This window comes from Mus musculus, chromosome 7 (assembly GCF_000001635.26).
Source record: "Mus musculus strain C57BL/6J chromosome 7, GRCm38.p6 C57BL/6J".
NCBI lineage: Eukaryota > Metazoa > Chordata > Mammalia > Rodentia > Muridae > Mus > Mus musculus.
The window spans coordinates 110,345,256-110,364,462 of NC_000073.6; the positions used below are offsets into that span (position 1 = coordinate 110,345,256).

At 40.2% G+C, this 19,207-nt stretch overlaps 1 protein-coding gene across 9 annotated transcripts in view; it reads right to left on the reverse strand.

The window, feature by feature from the left end:
• The window catches only part of Sbf2 (SET binding factor 2), a 306,924-nt gene that overhangs the window by 37,245 nt on the left and 250,472 nt on the right, over positions 1-19,207 (reverse strand). For 4 of the 9 annotated variants that reach the window (XM_006507927.3, XM_006507925.2, XM_006507924.2 and 1 more), the window contains exons 26-29: positions 16,785-16,983; positions 6,338-6,534; positions 3,600-3,740; positions 2,632-2,727 (exon numbers count right to left, since the gene is read on the reverse strand). In XM_006507927.3, coding sequence (XP_006507990.1) covers positions 2,632-2,727; positions 3,600-3,740; positions 6,338-6,534; positions 16,785-16,983 — 633 coding nt within the window. Of the gene's footprint in view, positions 1-2,631; positions 2,728-3,105; positions 3,143-3,599; positions 3,741-6,337; positions 6,535-16,784; positions 16,984-19,207 lie in introns of all 9 variants that reach the window. The other 5 variants (XM_006507926.2, XM_030242673.1, XM_030242672.1 and 2 more) reach the window with 2 other exon arrangements.

The window sequence follows — 19,207 nt, forward strand, 5'->3', positions numbered from 1 at the left end:
AATCTAAAATTTATCTTACAGGCCACCTAGCCAAACATGGAAATAATGTTCTTGAAGGAAGAAGTTTATAAAAACAAACTACAGGGTGGGGTGTTGGTGGGACAATTTACAGTACGTATGCATCTGCTGGAAGTTGTATTCTTTTAAAGGTTAAATGAAATGACTTACTTTTCCTGACAATACAGATTAAGCATCCCTGAGTTAACCTGAAGTGCTCTAAAGTCTGAAACATTTAAATGTTAACATGATGTATCAAAAAATTTCTGATTTTGGATTCTGTATTACTGGATGAAGGATGCTCAGCAGTTAAAGTCTGTGTAAATATTGCAAAATCTAAAAATAAAACAAAACTCTAAAATGTCAAAAATATCTGATCCATGGGATTTTCGATAAAAGATATCCAACTTGTATAAACTTTCAGTAGCAAGCTGGGATGGGGAACAATTCAGCTGTAGAGTGCTTGCCTAGCACGTAGGTGGCTTAATCTCACCCCTCCCAGTACTATACACCCTCAGAGAGGATAAGTCATAACCATTTATTAAAAAATCTTGGAATATTTTGTGACAGGACAAATCCCAGGACTCTAAGGAGAAATATATTATGTTGCCTTTTGCTTCAAATCCTTTGAAGAAAAAATGAGAAGAATGAAGTATGTATCTCATATTTTAAAAATCCAGGGACCCCCCCCCCCATGACTTGTTATAGGGGCTCTGTGTTCTTCCAAACTCATGTATTGGAATCCTGCCCCTGGTACCTCAGAAGTGACGGCATGTGGAAACAGTGGGGTGCAGAGGCAATTAGCTAATATAAGGCCATACTGGAATAGATTAGGCCCCCACTACTATATGACTGAGTCCTTATAAAAAGGAAAAAAAAACTTTTGAAGGCAGATATAGAGAGTGTCACAGAGAAGAGAGATCTGAGTGATGGCTCTACAAGCAAATGACTGTCATTCATTTCTAGACAATCTTCAGCCCCTAGAAGGCAGTCATCAAACCTTTCCCTCCCAGGCCTCAGGAGAATCACCTGCTGGCCTTGGCTCTGAACTCCTGTTGTTCAGACACCACCCTGGTGCTTTGCTATAGTACTATCAGGAAACAACACCATAGTATCAAGGCCTAACAAATTACCTGGAAACATGACCCAAGAAAGCTGAAAGCTCTTGGGAAAACTGTGACTTCAGGAAGCGTTGACGATGTATTCGGTGACTACCAGAACATGTGTATGGTTCTCAAAAAGGGGAAAAGGTGAATTTTATTTAGAAATAAGGACCAAGTGGATTTTAGTAAGAACACAGCCTATAAGGACCAATCTTGTTCTTCAGAGCTTAGAAGACTCACCTTTGCTTTAGCTATTACTTGTTCTTTTTTATTTTCAAATATGAGAACAGTAATTGACTCTACAGATGAAAAGGTACTATAAAAATAGTTCCTCTCCTGGTGGACAAAACTGATACCCAAGTCTAACGCGATCAGTAGTCCACATTAGAAAACACCCCAAAGGGTGACATTTTATAGGAACTGATAGCTGCTCTCTAGGCCAGTATGCTAAGGACACCAGCCCAGGTGAAGCAGGTGTAAGGGACTCCAAATGGCATTCACCTCAGCACTGGCTTGCGTCAGGATGAGGCTTTCCCCAGAGGTAATCTGACGTCACTGAACACCCAGAGTGCTGCTGTGGGATTCTGTAGAACCCACAGTGCGAAGAGGAAAATGAGCGGACTGCAGCCCAGTAACCTGGGAAACTCAAAGCTAGTCAAAACACAGGAAACAGGAGAGCAGCTTTTAAATTAGATTGAGTTTCTAACTACTGACGCTTAGCCTGGCCTTAACTTATTACTGGTCTGTCTCAGCTCCCTGAGTGTTACTATTTGATTGCAGGTATGCACCACTTGAGCAAGGGTCAACATGTGAAAATTATGTGGCAGTAGAGTTTCAGAAATATGAGAAAGGCCTTCTTAACAAAGAGCTACTTATATATGCAAAGTACTATTTTTTGGGAAGAAAGGAATTACTTATAACTGACAATGTCCATGCAGAACCCAGATCATGTAGGTGGCTTGTTTTCAAGGAGTCTGCCTTTTTATGGGAGTGAGAGGAAGAACCTATGGTTGTGACTCCACTGTGAAGCAACAGAACTTTGCAGTCAAGATGCCTGGTTTAGAATCATCTTTGCAGAGTAAAAAAAGCTCACAGAAACTTGCAGAGACCAGAGTGGAGTAACTACTTTTCTATCTCCTCATGCCAGTTGCTATATTCAGACGGAGTCAGGAAGAGAAATTTAGCTATCATTTTAGCTTACCCTCAAAGACTAGCATAATTAAAGGTTCTGGAGGCACAGCTCAGTCTGGTATCTATTCTAAGTTTGTGAGTAGTCTTTTTACCCTGTAAACTTGGTGGATCATCACCATTTAAACATGTAAGACACCATTAATAATTATACTAATTGTTCCATAAGGCATAATATATTTGTTATCATACTAGAAATAAATTTGATCATTCATTGGAGAAGGGTAATTAAGAATAACTCAAAAGCATGATTAGTTGATTTTTAAAACATCCACTATCTAGAAGAATGTTCTCAGCTATTACACTTCTATTGGTGCTCAGTTATAAAATTGGTCTTACTAACCTCCTCGAGCAAAGCTATTGGATGGGTTTACATCCAAATGTCCTGGCACTACCTGCTTAAGCACAGTGGACATTCTTGAAGACCTCCTTTCAGTCCCTAAAGTTAGCAAAAAAAAAAAAAAAAAAAAAGAACAAAAAACCCATGGGGTTCAGGTTAACATTACTCAAATGACAAAAAGTTATCTTCACATGTCTAATTGCTGCCAAACATTGTACTTTTTAAATCCCAAAAGCTTTATTAGAGATAACATGGCAATGTTATTATTTTAGCAGAGATAACACATATTTGAAAGATTATAGAGTTAGGTTTGGCAAGTGCAATCAGAGAATCCAATGATAAATGAAGAAAGGCATGCATGGTGTTACTTTGCAAGAAAAGCCACTTTCTGCTTATGTTGAGGTAATTCAGATAGCTGATTAAGCCAAAGAGACCAACTTCTCAAGTCACATGCTCCTGTCTAACAATTAGGGTTACCTCTACATGAACCCTTTGGGGTTCCATCACATGATAACTGAAACAGAATATTAGTACAAGTCTTAATGCTTCATCCAAATCTACAGAAAACAAACTAATGCAAAAATCATAAAAGGCTAAAGGAATTTTGGGAATTTCAAGTTTATATGATAATTTAAATAAATTACATATTTAATAACCAGATTTTTCAAGTTATACATTCAACTTTATAGTATAACTTTATAGATCTTAGGGATTACTTTATGTTTGATATCTCTTACATTTTTACTCTTTTTAAAAGAAAATATTTGAATCTCTACACATAGCTACTAATTACTAGACATTAACAGTGGTGCTTTGATTTCTAAGTAAAAGAAGCTCAAGTTATGGTCTTTCATGGTAAAAATGTTACAGTCATGTTGAATTAGCTAAAAGTACGTATCTAAAGGGATTGACTCGGAAACAGACCCTGCCTTTTCAGAGGGGTTGTCAAGGAAAGCATCATCAGCTCTTACCTGGGGACAGAGCAAGTGCTGGTCTGACAGTGAGAGTACTGCTGCCTCTGAGTTTCTGATGGACAATGACTGCAGTCAATAAGGCTTGCAAGTACTTTTCTTGCTCTATGCTACTGGAAGATTCTAAAGAGGAGGTAGAAACTGTAATACAAAAGAAAAACATGTATAATTTCATGCTACCACACCCAAATATAAGCCAGTTAGACGTTAAATGTATTCTGTGGCTTGCCTTTTGATGCTGGTTTCAATACACCTACTTCTCAGTTGCTCATCATTCTCCCATAAAGGGCCCAAGTCTGAAAAGCCAGGGCAGGACTAGCCTTCTAAGCACAGGGCAGGACTAGCCTTCTAAGCACAGGGCAGGACTAGCTTTCTAAGCACAGGGCAGGACTAGCCTTCTAAGCACAGGGCAGGACTAGCCTTCTAAGCACAGGGCAGGACTAGCCTTCTAAGCACAGGGCAGGACTAGCCTTCTAAGCACAGGGCAGGACTAGCCTTCTAAGCACAGGGCAGGACTGGCCTTCTAAGCACAGGGCAGGACTAGCCTTCTAAGCACAGGGCAGGACTAGCCTCCTTCTAAGCACAGGGCAGGACTGGCCTTCTAAGCACAGGGCAGGACTAGCCTTCTAAGCACAGGGCAGGACTGGCCTTCTAAGCACAGGGCAGGACTAGCCTTCTAAGCACAGGGCAGGACTGGCCTTCTAAGCACAGGCAGGTGTGCTGATAATCAAAATGAAGACTAACAAACGTCTCCATGATAACCTTCTCCCATCCTGCCCAGGCTACTGTGTGGGAGCAGAGAGGGAGAATGGTATTTCAGAGTAGGCAAATGTGAGGATTCCCGATTGGCTTAACAGAGGCCATGAGCTTGTGGGGCTCTGTTGCTGGAAGAATAGAGGAAGACAGGAGCAATATCGGAGCCACTTTTGCCACATTCTCTGGTCTTTCTAAAGGAGGGCAGAATATGGGCACAAATACAAACAAGTATAAAGCAAATAGTTGGCAGAAATATGAGCCTAGTGTGAAATAAAACTGAATCACTGAAATGGGTTCAGGCCCTCTGTGTGTGTGCATTCTTCAGTTTTTAAAAGAATTACGTGTGTATTCTTCATTTTAAAACAATATTTATTTATTTTATGTATATGAATACACTGTAGCTGTCTTCAGACACACCAGAAGAAGGCATTGGATCCCATCACAGATGGTTGTGAGTCACCATGTGGTTGCTGGGAATTGACCTCAGGGCCTCTGGAAGAGCAGTCAGTACTCTTAATCACCGAGCCGTCTCTCCAGCCTGTATTTTTAATTTTTAATTAAGGTTGGATACAGAACAAAGTCATATTGTTGAGGCTGACCCTTTAATACTGCTCCTCTGCCTCCACCCCTCCCAAGTATTGGGATTACAGGTGTTACTATAGCCTTGTCAAGCTCAGGCCCCGAAAAGAGGTGTACTAAAAGGACAATAGAATCATATATTTTCTTATACCTTAAACAGAAAATAATTAGCATTATTTTTATTTGCTCTACAACAACATCAATTATAAGGGTCATGTGCTGTTTAACTATGACATTATCCTTTCTGATCACATCAATTAGGAGGCACATCCCAATTTGAAAAACATCAAAACATAAACAAATATATTTATTTAGAAATATAAAATACATACTAGGATATAAAAATGAAATTCCTATCATATACATCAGAACGCAGTGGAATAACTTTCCTACGGTACCAGAATATGCTTGCAAATGCTCTTGAGCTCACAGGCTTTCTGCCTTTAGACCGGCACACTCTGGCTTGGAAGAACTCCCCAAAACAGAAAGTGGTAAAATCAACCTCCTTTAATTTCAGTACTGCAGAAAAGCCAACCCAGGCAAATACAGCACTGCATGGTGCCCTCAATCAAGCACATTATGAGGGGGCACACTGGAGGGAAGTGGATGAAAATAGAGATCTCAAAAAACACATGGCTCTTCTTGATCAGAGACTCTGTATTCTAAAGAGGAAAGAATGCTACTCCCCAAATCATATCTAATACTGTGGTGGGCCAAAGTTTAACCAGAAACTCTGAAAAGAGTCAGCAAATTATAGCTCAAGACCTTTGGTTATGGTACTCAAAAACATCCCCAGGACAAGGGACAATATCACTTCCTACTTCCCTAGTTTTCTAAAAGATTCTCTGTCTGAAACCTCTTGAAAGCTGCATTCTAGTCAAGTTTGCTGTTGTGGTTCATGTGTATGCCCATGCCACACAAGACAAAACCCCTTTTTTATCTCTACAGCTGTTACATTATCTAGATTACTTTTCAGAAAAAATACCAAAGACTGGTACAATCTAATTCCAACAATGGACAGATATTCTGATTGCCAGAATGAAAGCAGCCTAGAACCAAAACTGTTATTGATCAAAATCCAGAGAAGATGAGCTATGGTAGTAAGATGGCAGTGCAATGTGACGTCCCACAGGCCTGCTGCTGTCTTCACTTAAGCCCAGCCTTGTGCACTCTGCATGTGGACAGTGACAAAAGTGTCGGGAGTGGCAGCTGGAGCCCAGGTTTTAGTCCCTTTAATTCTGGGAAGACTGTCTCTCTGGTCTCACAATGGCATCTAAACTCCTGGGATCAAGTGGTCCTGCCTCAGTCTCCCAAGGGATTGAGACCACAGGCCTTGGACTGTTGTTGCCTGGCTGAGTTTTAGGAATACTCCAGTGAGAGTTGTGCTGTACAGAAATTCTTACCGGCTTGAGGGGAGTTCTGTGACTTGAATAGACCAACAACTCCCTTCCCATGGAATCCTCCAGATCGGAGGAGCAGAGTACCACTTCTCGAGTTCTTCCAACATACGACGGGCAGGCGATTGTGTCGATAGCAGCGGGCTACTCTTGGTAAACTACTGTCTTGTACAGCTTGAGGTATGACTAAAAGGCCAGGATAGCTTTAGGAATGGCAGAGGGAATAAGAGTGTTTGGGGAGAAGAAGGGTAAGAAACAAGGTGGGGGGGGGAGATAATGTAAAAGTGTAAATAGCATAATATCACTGAATTTAAACATGCAGAAACATATTGGCTAAGATGTATCATAAAATTTGGAAGTTCATTTAAATTCTTTTTTTTTTTTTTTTTTTTTTTTGTGCTAGGGTCTTATCATGTAGCTCTGTTTGGCCTGGAGCTTGCCATACACAGGAAGAAGGCCTTGAACTCACAGAGACCCACCTGCCGCTACTGGGATTGCTAGAGAAGTAAAAGGATTGAAAATCAAAACCAAATGGTTTGGTATGACAACAAGATGTGCAAATGTCAAACCAAGTTTAACCATTTCATTAACACCATATAGTAATGTTTGTTTATTTACAGTCATGGGCTTATTAAATACTAGCCTGGAATTTGATGGAGATCAACCTGTCTTTGAACTCCCAGAGACCCAAAGGTTTGGATTAAAGATTAACTAAGTTTATGTTATATCAGAGACTGAAGGAAAGGCCATCCAGAGACTGCCCCACCTGGGGATCCATCCCATATACAGTCACCAAACCCAGACACTCTTGTGGATGCCAAGGAGCACTTGCTAACAGGAGCCTGCTATGGCTGTCTCCTGAGAGGCTCTGCCAGTGCCTGACAAATACAGAAGTGGATGCTCGCAGTCAACCATTGAACTGAGCATGGAGTCTCCAATAGAGGAGTTAGAGAAAGGACTGAAGGAGCTGAAGGGGTTTGCAACCCATAGGAAGAACAACAATACCAACCAACCAGCCCCCCCCACAGCCCCCCCTGACTCATGCGACCCATGGCTCCAGATGCATATGTATGTAGGAGAGGATGGCCTTATGGGCATCAATGGGAGGAGAGGCCCTTGGTCCTGTGAAGACTAGATGCCCCAGTGTAGGGGAATGCCAGTGCAGGAAGGTGAGAGTGGGTGGGTGAGCACTCTCATAGAAGCAGGGGGAGGGCAGATGGTATAGGGAGTTTCCGGGGATGGGGGGAAGCCAGGGAAGGGGATAACATTTGAAATGTAAATAAAGAAAAAATTCAGCCAGGCATTGGTGCCACACACCTTTAATCCCAACACTTGGGAGGCAGAGGTAGGCGGATTTCTGAGTTCAAGGCCAGCCTGGTCTACAAAGGGAGTTCCAGGACAGCCAGGGCTATACAGAAAAAAAAAAAGAAAAAAGAAAAAAAATATTCAATAAAAGAAAAAATTTTTTTTAAATTAAAAAACCTTACAATTAATTTTCAGGGAATTTCATATATCTTTTAAAAAATGTTATTTATTTTTAATTTATTTTTTACACTCCATATTCCATTCCCTGCCCCCTGCTCCCCATTCACCCTCCGACTGCTCCACATCTCACACCTCCTCCCCAGCTCACCCCACCTGACCTCTAAACTCTCTGGGCCCTCCAGTCTCTTGAGGGCTAGGTGCATCATCTCTGAATGAGCACAGACCCAGAACTCCTCTACTGTATGTGTGTTGGGGGCCTCATATCAGGTGGTGTATGCTGCCTGTTTGGTGGTCCAGTGTTTGAGAGATCCCGGGGGTTCTCCTACAGGATCACCCTTCTCCTTAGTTTCTTTCAGCCTTCCCTAATTCAACAACAGCGGTCAGCTGCTTCTGTCCATTGGTTGGGTGCGAATATCTGCATCTGATTCTTTCAGCTGCTTGCTGGGTCTTTGGGAGGGCAGTCATGATAGATCCCTTTTTGGAGCTTCAGTAATAGTGTCAGGCCATGGGGGCCTCCTCTGGAGCTGAATCCCACTTTGGCCCATTTTTGTAAGGACTAAAGATGAACAATTTTTCATATATTTACTAGACACTTCTATTTCTATTTCTTCTTTTGGGGTCAGAATTACTGGGGGATGGTTTTGTGCACTGTGTATTCAGACAACTGGTTGCAGCTCAGATGCTGACATGGTCACGCATCTCTGGTTTCTATGTTATGATTGGTAATAAAGAGCTAATCAGCCAGTTAGCTGGGCAGAGGTGATAGGGGGAGACTTCTGATCCCAGTCAGGGGGTTCCTAGAGGTAGAGAAGAACACAAGGAGAAACCAAATGGAGAGGGCAGGAGTGTTAAGGCCCAGATGGAAAGTTAAAGCCTAGGGAAAGTGTTAAGGCCTAGGTAACTGCTACCCGGCTTCCCTGCCATTTGTGCTGCTACTAATGTTATAAGGAGACTCTCTCAATGTTGTTTCTGCTGTTACTAGGAAACTTTTTCATGCTCAAGTTGATTGCATATTCTGTTATGTTCTGTGCTTTGGTGTGGAAACCAATCACTACAGAAGTCAGTTAGAGCTGCTTTGTTCTAGTTAGCTACAATAAGCTTGAGCCCAAATCAACCACCCAGAAGCACTTCCTGCACCCGTGTGTGAGCTTTTATGGTATTTGGCTTTATAAGCTGCTGCTGGGATGGGTCCCAACATAAGAGAGACACCTGCATCTATTTACAAGACTTCCATTTTGAGTAGGGGTGGAATAAAGTTTAAGTTCCCAAGACCTCCCTGAGAACTAACATCCCACTTGAGAGAAAGAGCCATGTATATGTAACTGACATCTGGTTGGCAAGTCAAGACATGAAAGTTAGACAAGTCCCCTGCCACAGTTGAACCCCCAACCGATGGGAGCAGGGTAAGTGTACAACAAAGTCATGTTCTTAAGGAAATCCCCTATCTCTAAATCCTGATTGGTGGAATAATGTGGCACAGATGTTTGTAGATATCAGGCTTAAAAAGCCCTGTAGAATCTTAACTCAATGTCACAGTCAAACTCCCAAATCTGTCCTGTGGCCCGATAGATCAGTCTTGGGGTATGGCATTCAATAAACCATCCCTATTTGACTGAGATTGGTGTCTGAGTGGTTTGTGAGATGACTTCCAGACCCCACAAGGAGGATTCACCATGAGAGGTCAATGAGAAAGCAGCCATGAAGACACACATGGACCAGAGAGAACAGGGCAAGACCAGAAGCCAGTAAGAGGGCATTTAACTGGGTAGTAGCAGCCTAGTCAGGTTAGAATAGATCAGAATCTGTCCAGCTATTAGTGCTTGTGGCTTGTTAATAAAAATATGATATCTATGTGCCTTTCTTTATCTAGGAGCTAAAATGGGCTAGAGTGTACATAGAAGGACACATGCTCCACTATGTTCATAGCAGCCTTATTTATAATAGCCAGAAGCTGGAAAGAACCCAGATGTCCCTCAACAGAGGATTGGATACAGAAAATGTGGTACATCTACACAATGGAGTACTATACAGCTATTAAAAACAATGAATTTATGAAATTCTTAGTCAAATGGATGGATCTGGAGGATATCATCCTAAGTGAGGTAACCCAATCACAAAAGAACACACATGACATACACTCACTGATAAGTAGATATTAGCCCAGAATCTCAGAATACCCAACATACAATTTGCAAAACACATGAAACTCAAGAAGAAGGAAGACCAAAGTGTGGATACTTCCATCCTTCTTAGAAGGGGAAACAAAATATCCATGGAAGAAGTTACATGGACCACCAAAACCAGACACTATTGTGGATGCCAACAAGAGCTTGCTGACAGGAGCCTGATATAGCTGTCTCCTGAGAAGCTATGCCAGTGCCTGACATATACATAAGTGGATGCTAACAGCCATCCATTGGACAGAGCACAGGGTCCCCAATGAAGGAGCCAGAGAAAGTACCCAAGGAGTTGGAGGGGTTTGCAGCCCCACGGGAGGAACAATAAAAACTAACCAGTATCTCCAGAGCTCCCTGGGACTAAACCACTAACCAAAGAAAACACATGGTGGGACTCATGGTTCTAGCTGCATATGTAGCAGAGGACGGCCTACAGTCATCAAAGAAAGGAGTGGCCCTTGGTCCTGTGAAGGTTCTTTGCCCCAGTATAGGGGAATGCCAGGGCCAGGAAGCAGGAATGGGTGAGTTGGTGAGCAGGGGGAGAGGGGGAGGGGATAGGGGGTTTTCAGAGGGGAAACTAGGAAATGTAAATAAAGAACATATCTAATAAAAAAAACCCAGAAATTAAAAAAAAAAGAAACACCCTGCAGTTATTTGGGACCCAAAAGGATGTAGACAATTGAATGGATGATTTTGTGTTTATTTTTTTCCTCCCTAAATAATCATTTTCTTATGAAAAATTTATTATTAAATTCTCTTGCTATCATTTTAACTTCACCTTATCCTTCCTTCCTTCCTCTCTTCTTTCTTCCTTTTGTTTTTGAGACATGTTCTCACTGTAGTCCATGTAGTCCTTGAATTTTAGAGATTGTCCTGTTTCAGCATCTAGAGTGCTGTCATTATAGGTGTGAACAGTGCCTCAAAAAAGTGCTCTGTTTTGCTCTCTTAATGCCCTAATGCCCTAATGTGGAGGGGTTATTTTTTGTTTTACAGGGTGGGTAACCCTGTCTCAAGGAATCTATCTCAAGTTCTTGAAAAAATATATGTATCAGTATTTTCAAGACAGGGTTTCTCTGTGTAGCCTGGCTCTCCTAGAATTTGTTCTGTAGACCAGGCTGGCCTCAAACTCAAGAGTTCTGTCTGCCTCTGCCTTCTGATATTAAAGGTGTGTGTCACCATCACCTGGCCATTCTCTAATTTTTATAGAAGCTTTACTTTAAAAACATTTTATATGTACGTCTATAAATCAATGAGAATTGAGATTTTTATGTATAAGCTAGGAGTCAAGATTAATTTTCCTCATATATATGTATCTTCAGGACTATTTATTAAAAAATACAAAAAAACTTCCATCCACTGCTTTTCTCTAAAACCAATGTCCATGTTCTAGGCTGATACAATGTTTCTTTTTTTCCTTAGTTTGCTTGCACTACTTCAAGACTATCTTAATCTCTCTCTGTGGTATGTTTTTTTTTCCATTTTTATTAGGTATTTAGCTCATTTACATTTCCAATGCTATACCAAAAGTCCCCCATACCCATCCACCCCCACTCCCCTACCCACCCACTCCCCCTTTTTGGCCCTGGCGTTCCCCTGTACTGGGGCATATAAAGTTTGCGTGTCCAATGGGCCTCTCTTTCCAGTGATGGCCGACTAGGCCATCTTTTGATACATATGCAGCTAGAGTCAAGAGCTCCGGGGTACTGGTTAGTTCATAATGTTGTTCCACCTATAGGGTTGCAGATCCCTTTAGCTCTTTGGGTACTTTCTCTAGCTCCTCCATTGGGAGCCCTGTGATCCATCCAATAGCTGACTGTGGGCATCCACTTCTGTGTTTGCTAGGCCCTGGCATAGTCTCACAAGAGACAGCTACATCTGGGTCCTTTCGATAAAATCTTGCTAGTGTATGCAATGGTGTCAGCGTTTGGATGCTGACTATGGGGTGGATCCCTGGATATGGCAGTCTCTACATGGTCCATCCTTTCCTCTCAGCTCCAAACTTTGTCTCTGTAACTCCTTCCATGGGTGTTTTGTTCCCAATTCTAAGGAGGGGCATAGTGTCCACACTTCAGTCTTCATTCTTCTTGAGTTTCATGTGTTTAGCAAATTGTATCTTATATCTTGGGTATCCTAGGTTTGGGGCTAGTATCCACTTATCAGTGAGTACATATTGTGTGAGTTCCTTTGTGAATGTGTTACCTCACTCAGGATGATGCCCTCCAGGTCCATCCATTTGGCTAGGAATTTCATAAATTCATTCTTTTTAATAGCTGAGTAGTACTCCATTGTGTAGATGTACCACATTTTGTGGTATGTTTTAAATCATGTGTCTGTATAGGTCTGTGTATGAGTGCAGGTGTCCATGGTGTACAAGAGGGCATCAGATCCCTGGTGCTAGAGTTATATGATGCTGTGAATTCTTGCAACATGGGTTATAGGAACCAAACTTATGTCCTCTGCAAGGACAGTACATGCTTAGTCCATCCTTGAGTCTCTCTCCATGGTTACTTACTTCTGTTACATAAAACCGTTATAGCTTGTTGTATTTTTCTGTAAGTCTACTTGGACTACTCTTGGTCTTCTGTATTGCTATGTTTAAAGTCTTATAAGCACTTTCTCAGTCTTCATTGGTGGGCTTTACACTGAGGCTTCAATGTATCTACAGGTCAACTCCTGGAGGAACTGCATATATTAGAATATGGAGTATCTAAGAACTTGAAATATCAATTTATTTGAACTTTTAATGATCTTAATAGTTTGAATGTTTCATAGTGTAGTGCTGAACATCTTCCATTATATTTTCTCTGAAGTAGTGAGCATTTCTTAATGTCATTGTTTATAGAACTGGCATTAGCTAAATATCATCATTAAAAAATTCTTTTTGTAAAAGTTTGGTTTTGATTGTCATCTGACTAGTTATTGCATCACCAATTTATATCACTTACCAAATTTACTTACTTACTTTAAAATTTTACCTCTAGGTTCCTTCAGGTTTCCTACCATTTTATCTAGTTTTTTGCACTACACTATACAGGAGTGATGATGGGAATTCTTGCCCTGAAGTTGAAAGAGAAAAACTTTCAATACTTTAGCATTAAATGACTTCTCCTCAGAGAGTTGTAAGATCTGGCCAGAGCAGGAGCTACAGAGAATAGTTTCTATTTCCTGTTTTTGAAAGATTTTTAAAAGTAAAAATCATTATGTATATTGATCTAAAATATTTTTCCATGTAGTACATACTTTTTATTTTACTTATTACATATTTTTCTTTTAAATTATCAATGTGGTAATTTTTTTTTTCCGACTGAATGTCAAGTGTGAAGGCAGCTCTTAATTCTGTAGTAACTCTACTTGGACTTCATTATTAGTGATGCTTTTTATTTTTAGTATTTTTGTTTCATAGTAATTTTTCTTTAATGTCTACTGTGACATTTTTATAGTGACAATAGTTTTGTTTTAAGTTTTATATGGTATATTTTATAACCTTTTAGGCCCAGATCTTTTGCATTTTTGTACATTAATTAATTCCTTTTTTATTAAATTATTTTATTTATTTATATTCTAAAAGTTGATCCTCAGAAATGATCCCCTCTCTTCAAGTTCTTCATCCCCCCAGCTCTGAGAGGGTGCTCCCCCTCCCACTAGTCCACCCACCACCATCACCCTTTTCCCTGGGGCATCAAGTTTCCACAGGATTAGGTGCATTCTCTCCCACTGAGGCCACACAGGGCCTCCTCCACTACACATCTACCGGGGGCCAGAAACCAGCCCTTGTATACTCCTTGGTTTTTGGCTTAGAGCTCTCTGGGAGCTCTGAGGGGTCTGGGTTAGTTGACCCTGTTGTTCTTCCTATGGGGTTGCCATCCCCTTCAGCTCCTTCAGTCTTTCCTCTAACTCTTCCATATGTGTCCCTGACCTCAGTCTAATGGTGTTGCAAGTATCTGCATTTGTCTCAGTCAGTTGCTGGTATAGCCTTTCAGAGGACAGTCATACCAGGCTTCTTGTTTGCAAGCACAATGCTCTTAACCAAACTCGGCTATCTCTCCAGGCCCCCCAATTAGGTCCTTTAATAGCCACAAAATACTTAAAAAAAAAAAAAAGAGAGCCTCCCTATTTTTTTTTAATTGAGATTCAGTCAATTTATAATTACTTATTTGTGTGATTTTTAAGTCTTCAACCTCATACCTGCATTTTCTGTCTTACTTTTCTTCCTTCTGGTGGGTTTGGACTGATGCTGCTATGCATACCAATGTTAAATTCTGTACCCCTGGTTGCTCCAAGACAAGCAAATTCTTACATATACCAGCTTTTGTTGTGCAAACCTTGCCTCCAAGTTAATTGGTCAATAAAAGGATAAAGCCTGTGATTGGCCAGTAGAGAGACAAAGGCGGGACTTCCTGGGAGGGAGAAAGGAACTCTGGGAATAAAGAAAAGTTTTTGACAGGAGATATGGGGGAGACAGATGTGACCCTAGGCCTGGAAGTTATAGCTAACCATGTGGCTGGATGGGGCTAGGTGGGTCGGTTAACTTAGATGAGCTTTAGTTGAGAGTCTGCCCAGCTAAGGCCTAAGCTTTGAAATATTAAAAGGTCTCAGTGTGAGTAGTTGGGGAATTAGCTGGTCAATTAATAATTGCCACCATATTAATTTCCAGCATTAATTAATATATCAGAACATTAACTTAAATCTTTACATGCTTCCCCCTCTTTTCTCCTTCTAGACTGTTACTGTATTTCCTGTTAGTAGTTTGGTTGATATGTATTCTTTTCATCCACTACCATAAATGCCTTCTAATAAGAAGTGTTCCAACAGTCCTCTATTAGGACAACAATAGACATGTAAAGTGGGTGGGGAAAGACCACCAGGCCTCAATCATACATAAAAAACTATAGGCAACTCAAGAATGTTGAGAACGGAGACATAGTCTTACTTAGGGAAGGGCCCCTACAATGGTTATCCAATACCAATTGGTTAGCCCTGAAATAATACACAAAAACATACAGACATATGTTGTGTACACACACACAGGCTAGTTTTATGACAACTTGATACAAGCTAGAGTCATCAGAGGAGAAAAATCTCAATTGAGAAAATGTCTTCATAAGATCAGGCTGTAGGCAAGCCTGTAGGGCATTTTCTTAATTGTGATTGTTGTAAGAGAGCCCAGATTGGGAGTAGTGCCATCCATGGGCTGGTGGTCCTGGGTTTGTATGGAAGCAGTCTGAGCAAGTCCTGGGAAGCAAGACAGTAAGCAGCACCTATCCATGGCTTCTGCATCAGTTCTTGTGACCCTGTTTCTGCCCTGTGTGAGCTCCTATACTCATTATTTTTGATGAACTGTGACAGGGAAGTATGTATGAAATAAACCATTTCCTCCCAAACTTGGTCATGGTGTTTCATCACAGCAATAGAAACCCCAACTAAGACAAGTAACATTTATATGGACTGAGAAGGCTATACACACACACACACACACACACACACACACACACACACACATGCACACACATACATACATACATACATACATGCTATTGATTTAAATGAGAGAAAAGGGGGTGGTGATGCATGGGAGGGGTTGGAAGAGGGGAAAAAAGGGGGAAATTATGTAATTATATTTTAATTACCAAAAAGGTAACCAGGACAATCGTTATAAGCTTTTAACAAAGAGATTTAACTGTTTCAGAAAGATTGGAATGATAAATGATGACATCTATTCTCTCACTAGCAAACATAATTCTGATAGAACATTTTCCTTAGCATGACATTAAACTTACAATTGCACTTGTACGTATTTACACAGAGGAGTTAGTATGAGGGACAGAAAAGTCCAGAAAAATGACAGTATATTCTGAATAGGATTCTAAATTTTTAGTTTTCATACGAATATTTTCCTTGGCCACAGTCTCAAAATATATTCCCAACTTGTTTTTCAAGTTTACAAAATCATGTAATCATTTTATAAATTCATGGAAACTTTATTACCATTTAAAACAATGTACCTATAATTCTTCAATAAGTAGAGTTGAGACTAATAGTAGCATTAAGGCAACTTTCTAAAATATACAAGGTTTGCCATTTACAAATTACTTTTAGTACTACTTAATGAAATTAGAAATTTATAAATATAAATAAAATCACCTACCTTGTAATCAAAGTATTAAACTTGTGGAGGGTGGAATGTAGGTTTAGAGACAATATATTTTTATATGCAGTAAAGTATAAAAGAGAGCTTACCATTCTGGAAAACAGCAATAAGTGCCGAGAACACAGAAAAGATGTGTTCATTTTCATTCCCTGTTTCTTTGAAAAATACTCTAAGTAGACAATACCCAAGAGCCTCTGTCTATGTCTGAGTCACAAACTATATCTTAATGCCAAGACATGCCAAACCTACTCACTCCTTAGTCTATGGCTGCTTTGGTGGCAGAGCTAAGCACATGCAAATTTTTACTCTTTGGCCCTGGGAACTGCCTGTGGAGCTCAGGCCTACAGCAAACACTCTTCTCTTCCATCTGTCTGGGCAAATGCTATTCTTACTCTAGCTCATCTTCACACATGCCAGGAAACAGACAAACTACACAATGAAAGCTGAATAAGGAAAACGGCCTATAGAGAGGACAGGCAGAGGTACTTTTCAGTGAGCTACCTGTTCTGAGACTCCAACGGGATGCCATCTCCTATTGCACAAAACATCTCTCTTAAGTTTACATAGCTCCAGAATCATGTTTCTGGAATAATTCAAATGGGAAATAAAGAAAGGTCTCTTTCTGAAGCCCACTGATCCTTACCTCCGGCATAGCGAATACAGCCTGTTGGAGGCAGTGACTCGGAAATACTCTGGTTTTGAACGAGAGGAGTTGCCACTTATGGTTCCCAAACCTAACCGCTGATAATCTCTGAAACACGCTTTTTCCACCAACTGTTCCATTGTCGACTTCTCTGAGGCCTTCAAGGTTGTACTTGTGGGAAGTTCACTATCATCTGAAACTGACAGACAGAAATAGGTTTTGTCAAAATGATCGGCTCAGAGTGAAAACCTCAGAACAACAGCAACGAGAATGACGACAACAGCTGCTACTGCTACTTCTTTTTGGAGGCAGGGTCTCACTACACAGCTTGGGTTGACCCGGAACTTGCTATGTAGACAAGGATGGTCTGGAATTCAGAGATCTGCCTGCCTCTACCTCCCCAGTGCTGATATTCAAGGCCTGCCTGGGTCAAAACTTCCTTTTGAAGGTCTTTATGTTAGGGTTGCCAGGACTCAACTGAAAACAAAAACAAAAACTAGGGAAGTAATATCATTTAAATAACTTCTAAAAACAAAGTTAGGCATTGTAGGTACATTCCCAAAATCCCAGCATTTGGGAAGTAAAGGCAGGAATACCAGAAGTTCAAGGCCAGCCTGTTCCAAAGAGTGAGTTCCAGGACAGCCTGGAATGCATCCTATGAACCCATTTCTAAAAGAAACAAAACAACAACAAAAAATAATGTCATTTTTAAATTCATTGGCTACATTTTTCTGTTTCAATAGGCCTGTCATTGATACTAAACTACAGTAATTTGTATATAACACAAAAGATAATCTGTTAGTAAAATTTATCTTTAAATCTGTTAACTAAAATTAATCACTATATAAACTCATCATCCAAGATTTTGTCTTACTTTCAAAAGAATACATTCATATTGAACCTTCCAAGTTAACTAGCAGCACAGTGGGAAAGCTATGCAAAGTTGAACTTGGTCCTGGAAACCCTCTCAGCAGAGGATGTAATGTCTATGGAAAACTCTGTCACCACTTCATAATCACAGATTCAGAGTCCTCCATGATTTAAATGTGAAAGAATTTATTCAATAACCAAGCTCTTTTTAGAAAAAGGGTCTTCCTATGGCCCCCAAGCTGGCCTTGAATTTGAGCTGAAGTGACCCTATTGCCTTGGCTAGTCAGTAACTGAGACTATAAGCATATACTATTATGCAAAGTTATGGACTGTTTTTGTTTGTTTGTTCCATGAAATATTTTGAATTAGAACAGTCAATCAGTAGCAATGCTTTGTATATGATTTTGAGTAGGCCAGAGTTCCAATAAGTTTTCATTTTAGCAGTGGAATAACAGGTCTTCTTATTGCCCACAGGGGTACATATACACATAAAATCTAACAGTTTTTTTTTTTTTTAATCTTAGCAAACTGGATGAATACATTTTACACAATACTCTCACTAAAAATGAGGTTTCTTTTTAAACAATCTTACAGGTACTAATTGTACAATTACTAGTGAGGAAATCTAAGATCTTGAGATGGAAAAAGAATATATTATTTCCCGTTCCATTAGATCATTTTTTATGTAGTATTATATCCATAGCATACTCAATACTTAGTTAAAAGTTGGAAAGAAAAAAAAGATCATTCAACATGATATCTTATTTTCTTCTATTTTTGCCAGCTGAAAAATATCTTGGCTAAATATATATATATACATATTTTTTAATTGTTCTTCAGTTTTTCTCCATCCTAGGTCTCCCTGATCTTCAGTGTGGAATATTCACTATCCTATCCTAGTCCCTCACTCTGGTTTTTTTTTTTTTTTTTTGGTCTGTTTTTGAGACAGGGTTTCTCTGTGTAGCCCTGGCTGTCCTGGAACTAGCTCTGTAGAGCAGACTGGCCTAAGGGTCACAGATATCTGCCTTATACCCTCATTCTTACTTTATACATAGGATTTCCTTCTTTCTCCATTTAAGAAGACAAAGCTGGACTTAGCAAAGGAGCAGTCTAAGGTCACACAATCAGGCTGAGGATGTAGCTCAGCTGCTACAGTGGCTGCAGCTCTACAAAACAGGTGTGGGGGTGCATACATCTGTGACCTAAGCACCTAGGAGGCAAAGATAAGAGGATGAGACTCATCCTTAGATATATGGTGAGTTTAAGGCCAGTCTGCAATACTTGAGACCCTGCCTTTAAAAAAAAAAGTCAACCAAAATTCTACCTAAACAAGAGAATATTAGTAAAAACTTATCTTACCAGTTCTGAGAAACGGCTGAGTTTACATCCAAGTACAACTTAGTCTCCTGTTATTCATGTAAGAATAAGTGGGCATGGCCACACTCACTTTTAATCTTAGCACTTGTGAGGTGGAGGAAAGTGAATTTCTATGAGTTTAAGGCCAGTTAGGTCTACACAGTGAGACCCTATCCCAAGAAAAAAGAAAAAAAAGC